Raw genomic sequence first — 7516 nt, forward strand, 5'->3', positions numbered from 1 at the left:
CATGTTGCCTCGAACAATGCCCCTGTTACTAGATGGACAAGGTTTGGTGTGGTTTAGATACAATAAGAAAGACTGGAATCACTGGGAAGCGTTCAAGAGAGATTTTCTGAAATTTTTTCTACCACATCAATATTTCGAGCGATTGGAGGACGAACTGAGAAATCGATTGCAGAAACCAGGAGAGACGTTTAAAATGTATCTTTTGGAACTACAAAAACTAATGCGACACGCAGGTTTAAATCAAGAGTCGCAATTAGAACGAGTATATCGCAACATGAGCACAGAGTACCAAATATACATCAAACGTCGGAATTTCACTTGTCTGAAGGAATTAATAGCACTAACTGAGGACTTCGAAGAATTACGCGAAGAGCAAAATGAAGTAAGTCGAGCACGAGATAGCGAGGTAATCTTCGGGCGCGTAGCAGTGGAATGTGCACGACCGCTGATAATACAGAAGACCATGAGACGCATAGCCAATACACCGAAATGTGATAAAGTCATTCATAGTCCAGTCTCCAAGTCACCTTTCCGCAACCAGCAGCAACACCAGCCAATCACCAAGCAAACACCTACAGGAACATCTAAAATTATAACTTCAACTACTCCAGCAAGTATACCAACACAAAGCATGCGACATCGAAATGACGCGGAACAACATCATGTATCACCGCAAGATCGAAGACTAATCCCAGAAAATCCAAAAATAAGTAAACAACAGCAAGTTCCACAAGAGCAAGAATCATTACCAGTCCAATTGAAACAAATGCAACAAGTGCAAGATCCGAGTTCTATCAGGCTGCAAATACTAGAAGTACAACCGGAACAAAGTCCTAAAGTCAAAGAAATGTCAGCAGAGTATTGTCAACCACGAGTCATACAAAAACAGGAAATATTACAAGTTGAAATGAAGCAAGCAGCACAGCACCAAGATCTAAAACATATAAAAAAGCAAATACCAGAAATACCACGACAACCAAATCCTAAATTCAACGAAATGCCAGCAGAATTTGGTCAACAGCAAGATAAACATGAGCACATGGCACAACAGCAAGATTCAAGACCTAGTAATATTGAAGAAGTACAACGACACCGAAGTTCAAGCCCTATCAATGTAACGCCACGTCCAGATGGAAAACAGCTACTAGATACCCCAGAGCACGCAGTACAAGAAGTGTTTAACATCTCGCAAGAACAAGCACCGTCAAAGACTTCGCTAATACCATGGAAGCAAAAAGATAAAATTATCAAAACGAATTCGACAAAAGGTCAAAAACATGACGAAATACTTAGTCTTACCAAATCATTAGCATTAACACAACTACTACATCAAAAGGAAAATAGTCCGATTCACCTAAAGGAAAAAACAATCCGTCTTCTAAAACAAGTAGAAGTATGTCACGCATCGCAAAATCCACCTAGTATTCAAAGTCGACAGCAACAAGTGAAACATCGAAGTGTATTTCAGCAAGACGATCGCCACATCAAGGAGCAGCACGACTTCTATAAAATATATAAGAGTCCAAAGCAACGTTACAGAAGCAGGGCTATGATTTAAAGAAGTGGTCCAGAGGCAGGCGTCATCGATTCAAGGCTACATGGGACGGCAAGACTCGACTGATTCGTATTGCCAGAAATGGAGATATCCGTATTGATATCCTCTCGTAAAGGAAGGAGGGAGTGTGACGACTAAATTTTTTTGAATAAATTTTAGTCACACAATACGCATTTCACACGTTCACATTTTCACACGTTTCACAAAAATGCTGACGTCAAAGATAACTATAATTAAATAAAATTTGATGTTATGTACTCCAACATATCTAACATATGCTATACATACCTTGAAATACCCTGACGAATATTGATTTTAATTAATATAGTTCGAACTATATTAATTAAAATAGATTTAAATTATTTTCCCGAACCGCATGAAACACATTTTATAAAAAACAAAGCATAATCAAAACAAAAATAGAAAAAAATGAGAAATGTCATTTATTAATTTGCTTTGTGCATTTCGGTTGATCGCCAAAAATTGCAGCGGATAATAGGAAAAAAAGCTGCGAGTGTAATTTAAAGCTTTCAGAAGTCTACAACAGAATGCCTGATGAGGGGAAATGTTGAGGGTATTGACCGAACAACGGCTAACAAAAAAGTCCGCTCGACGCAGTTAGGAAAAAAGGAGAATAAAAGGCGCAAGCGGAGAAGTTTTCGGTCTCTTGGCTCGTGGTTATGTTAAACGAAACGCAACGTACCGGTGGTGTGAATTACTCAGTTTTTGTCCATATAAAGAAATAATTAATTCAAAAATTATTTATAAACTAAATTTTGATTTACAACTTTAATTATTTTTTTTTGAAAAAAAATTAAAAATTGCTTAAGAGCAAAAAGTGTCAAATAAAACTTTGATTTTTACTACTAAAATTTATTTTGGTGCTCGGGATAATAGTGATAATAGCCCCAGTATAAAAGAAATAGTTGACGGCTTTAACAGTGGTTAACTAAAAGATTTTGTACTGGTGCTCGTTCGAAGATTATAAACGTGTTGACACCATAAGCAAACGACGTGGCGCGGCTTTGGTGTCTCTTTGTCTCCGATACGTGGCAAAGTTTAAGGTGATTGGCGGTTCCTGATAATCAACGTTGGACATTGTAAGCTGTCCTGATGTACCAGAGAGGGAAAAAAAAACTTGAATTCGAAAATAATTACTGTGTTACGACATCTTACTTCAACGGTAGAAACGACATTAGTTGAACGCTGGGTCCCCGCGAATAGAAATTTTCTTGTAAGACCTTGGACTAGGCTGAGAACTACCCCGGCTAGGAAAAAGTAGGTTCATTACAAGTTTGTTGTTGAAATAAATGAAGTTTATTGAAGGTCATATTTTTCGTAATTTTTCGCTGGTTTCTGAAGACCAAAATAGGTGTAAAACATAGAGTGCGCAGATCAATTTTTTTTTGTAAAGTTTAACTATTTGGCTATTAGTAGGAAAAATTTCATGAAAAAACTCGGATGCCTTTTTTGGGTACTGCAGATAGATGTGGAAATGACCATGAAAAAATTACTGACTTTTTGTGCAATTTCGCTAATAAAATTTTATTGATAATTAAAATTGAAATTTTTTTTACACATAATGAATAACAATTTCCTAAGCTTTAAAAAAAAATCAAAAATGATCATTTTGGAATAAATAGTAGAAAAGCTATAAGGGGGTTTAAAGTTGGTTCAATTTTTGCTAAATCGTAATTTCGTAAAATTGCATAAAACTGCAAATAACTTAGGAAGTAATGGGCGGATCACGCCAATTTTTTGCACGAAGTTGTGTTGCTATGTACGTCATGTATATGTATAGTCTAATGAGTGTAAAAAGCTTTTTTTAACGATAATAATCGATTTAATATGAAAATAAAGTATGGGGGGTTGGTGTGGCAGTGGGCGGAAAACCATAATAAATCTAGATAATTTGAAATCTAGATAATAATATAAGTTTTCCAGACACTAAAATTCAGCTTTCCACCTATCATAGTTTTTAAGTAATCTTGGGACCACGCTAAATGCCTCAAATGCTAATTTGGGCTCAAATTATATTTAAAAGAAAGATCATCTCAAAGACTATATTTTAGGAAATTTTCGAATCAATATCAATATCAAAGTATTGATATTGATATGAACCAAAACCGAAAAGAGAACGCCAAAGTCCGGACGGTGAAATGGTCAAACGGTCAGGAGGAGAGCACTTTGAAGGCGATAAAAAGAAAATTATTAAAAATGAAAATTTTGCGTTTTTTTTTAACTTCTCGTTCTTTTTTAATCAAATGGTATGTACCATCGAATAGTCAGTTATTTAGAAATATGTGTTTGCTTTCGTAATTAGTACCAACGTTGATTTATTTGAAATCTAAAGGTGGAGTTAGATGGTAGTTAACGTAAGAAGTTAAGTCAAAGCGAAATGCACAAACAACCAAACCTGTGTATTTGATAGGAACGAAATAAACATATGTGGCGAACTTATAGAAAAATCAAATTCAATTAGGTTTTGACGTTCAGCGATTTTAAAAACTGTGCTCAGTTGCTCGCAAAACCTTGATGAGGGTGGAATTATGTGCGGAATATGTTTACTATAACGAGAGTAGACGAAAAAATATTGTGATTATGAATGTGATTATTAATAAATTTTTTTTTTATATTATATTTTTTTATATAATTATTTTATTAATATTGCTGAATATTGATTGTATTTCTATATAGCAAAAATAATCAGCAGAAAATATTTTAATAAATTTATTTTATTAACATTTTTACAATAGGTAATTGTATTTTATAATAGTTAATATTATTTATTTTATAATATCAATAATTAATATCTTATATATAATAATAATGTAATATTTTAATATAAAAACAATTTTATTAATTTTAAGAAAAAATATTTTAATTTGATAATAATAATGTTATAAATGGCTTTTTAAACACATTAATAAAAAAAATTATATAAATTCTATGCAATAGTATTTTCTTTCAATTAATATGATTTTGAAAAGGAATTGCACCTTCATTAACAAAATAATTAGCTAGGTACATTCTCAAATTGTATGCATTATCTGGACCACGACGTACAAAAGACGTTACGGAAGGCAATGGTCCTTCAACAGATATTAATTCGTTATGCCATTCTCCTCTAACTACAGAATTATTTTCCATTTCAATGTCTGTAAAATTTTCCGGACAGTACCATCGCTTTGTATCATGCAGCATAATGAAATTGTGAAGCACCAAACATGCCAATACAATTTTTTCTGCATTTTCTGGACTAAACTCCATTGTTGTTCTCATTACTCTCCATCGCGCTGTTAAAATTCCAAAAGCATTTTCAATCACTCGACGTGACCGAGATAATCTGTAGTTAAATACTTTTTGTATTCTATTTGTAACATTTCCTCGAAATGGTTTCATTAGATTATTCTTTAGTGGAAAAGCGCAATCAGCGACGAAGTAATGAGGGAATGGTTGCGAAATTAATGGTAAAGGAATACTGCGAGGGAACGGTAATTTGTTTTCAGCAAAGTCTTTACCAAATCTTGTTACTCGAAATATTCCTACAAATTAACAATCATTATTATATTATTATATCATTATTATTATATTATTATTATATTAACAATACATTATTATACAAACTAAATATAACTACCTCCATCACTCTGACTACCATATGCTCCCAAGCTTGCCGAAGTGAAAGTGTATTTAGCATCACAAGCTGCTATTAGTACGATGCTAAAAAATTTTTTATAATTAAAAAATTGGGAACTTGATCGCCGAGGACATTTAATAGCAACATGCTTGCCATCAATTGCACCAACACAATTTGGAATGTTCCATGTTTGCCAAAAATCTGATGCAATATGCCGATATTGCTCTTCTGTAGGTTCACTTAAATATATTGGTGATAGTAGTTGCCAAATAATATCACACATTTCCAACACGGTGTTTCTAACTGTAGTTCTTCCCAATTTATAGCTCCATGATAAACTCTGTAAAGGGACGCCATGTGCCAAATACCTTTAAAAAATGTTCGTGTTATTTTTACTAAAATTACTAATAAAACAGTACATGTAACTTACAAAAGAGTAAGTGATAAACGTTCATCAGCATTTATTTGCTGCCCACATTTTGTCGCAGAAGGAGCTATTAACTTCAATAATAAAGTATATAATTCTTTAGACATCCGTGTATGACTAAAAAATTCTTCGTTATCTTTTTCTTTTATGGCTAAAAACGTTTTTCGGTAATAGCCATGTAGAGCACGATCCACATTAATAGGACGAACTCGCCACCTTCTATTGCGCATTTGATTTCTCATGCTGTACAAGCGCAATATGTTTAGAAACAAATTACAAGCTTGCACAGTCAATTCATTTTGATTATACATATTTGTTAATAATTTACTTAAACTATTGTTAATTATTTCACTTTCAACAAAAATAACACAGAATTTCACTACACTTGCGGACACTCAACTACCGACTGGAACTTTTGAAAATATTTCATTTGCATGTTCCAATGTAAACAAAATCAGCTGCTTACTTACCGTCTAACACCGCCTTAACTTAAAGCGAAATTTTCATTTCGTTTCTTCTTAACATCTTACGTTAACTACCGTCTAACTGAACCTTAACACTCAATGTGAGTCTTATGTAATGTTATTACTAAAGGATGGCAGGATCGCCATGTAATGATATTATTAAGGATGTTCATAATATAATGCAAAGATTATGCCATGCAAAGATGTGTAGCTTCAGGATTGCCATGCAAGGTTCTTCATCCAATACATTGATATGTATTAACTTGACAGGATTGCTAAGGGATTGTAATTAAGAGCCCCAAAAGGTTTCGACCTAGCAAGGATAAGTATTAATCTGAGCTCTTCAGCTGCCTTTAAGTACTTTCTAAGCTCTTCAGCCGCCTTAATGGTATTACCAGCAGATATGCCGCATATAACCAGAGATTCAAAATAACATATAGTTTATTCTTGTTGCCTTTGCAAAAGAATCTAAAAGAATCTGATTTATTTGTAAAATCTTACTCTATTTATACAAAATATTCTTATCTACTAAACTTATTATTTATTTCCTATATATTCTTGAGTAACCAATCAATACATTGGTTACTCCCAATTTTTGATAAAGTATATAATTTTTACATGTAAGATATTCATAGTATCTATTTTACTATTCTAACATATGTTATCTATTTCTTATGCATTTTTACTTATATATATTATTATAAGTGTTATTCATAAGGTTTAACATTTCTCTAAAGGAATTTGTGTTACTACCGTACAATGACCACATATGATAAAACGTTTAGCTCGCGCATCATGTTACGAGTGCACAATCATAACGGCGTGAGTCAAACAAAATTTAAAAGTGTAACATGATCAAAGTCAAAACGACAAAGCGACAAATGTGCATTCAATAAATTATGTCACTTTTGTTACTTTATGCAATGACTTGCCATATTAAACAATGATGTACATAGGTCATGGGCACCACACTTATATGGAATGTTGTTTTGTTAAAATAGTAATGGATCTGTTTTCATTTCCAAGTTTTTAAATTTTGTGTTTGTTTTTCTATAATCTTTATAGCATTGACAGACGGAAGCTAAATTATCATTAAGGGACTAAATTATAATTTATTTGCTCATTTAGCAGTTTTAAATGATCATTTATGGTCTTTAAGTGACCGAATTTAACCCAATTTATTCGTCATTTAGGTTTTTAGAAATGGTAATGCTGCATATGCAAGTGAAACGAAATAAAAAATGGAACAAATTTCAAGCTATTTGGATGTCAAAATGTAAACAAAACATATTTGAAAACTCGTTATATATTTATATATTTTATATTTTTTTTTATATATTTTATATTTTTTTTATATATTTTATATTATTTTTATATATTTTATATTTTTTTTATATATTTTATATTTTTTTTATATATTTTATATTTCT

At 32.3% G+C, this 7516-nt stretch overlaps 2 protein-coding genes across 2 annotated transcripts; one reads left to right on the forward strand and one right to left on the reverse strand.

Annotated features, from left to right (window-relative positions):
* Positions 1-16: 16 nt before the first annotated feature.
* Positions 17-1274, forward strand: LOC119664378 (mediator of RNA polymerase II transcription subunit 15-like; the record flags this gene model as incomplete). Its single annotated transcript, XM_038073881.1, is given in 1 exon segment — positions 17-1274. A coding segment is annotated over 1 exon segment (1258 nt), but the record flags the coding sequence as incomplete, so codon positions are not given.
* A 3248-nt stretch (positions 1275-4522) lies between these two features.
* Positions 4523-6589, reverse strand: LOC119664379 (putative nuclease HARBI1). Its single transcript, XM_038073882.1, has 3 exons — positions 5626-6589; positions 5196-5563; positions 4523-5100 (listed from the first exon to the last, which is right to left on the reverse strand). Exons 1-3 carry the CDS (start codon positions 5931-5933, stop codon positions 4523-4525), a joined length of 1254 nt encoding a protein of 417 aa, XP_037929810.1. The 5' UTR covers positions 5934-6589.
* Between the last annotated feature and the right edge of the window lie 927 nt (positions 6590-7516).

The sequence above is a fragment of the Teleopsis dalmanni genome, unplaced genomic scaffold (genome assembly GCF_002237135.1).
Source record: "Teleopsis dalmanni isolate 2A unplaced genomic scaffold, ASM223713v2 unscaffolded_contig_1852, whole genome shotgun sequence".
Lineage (NCBI taxonomy): Eukaryota > Metazoa > Arthropoda > Insecta > Diptera > Diopsidae > Teleopsis > Teleopsis dalmanni.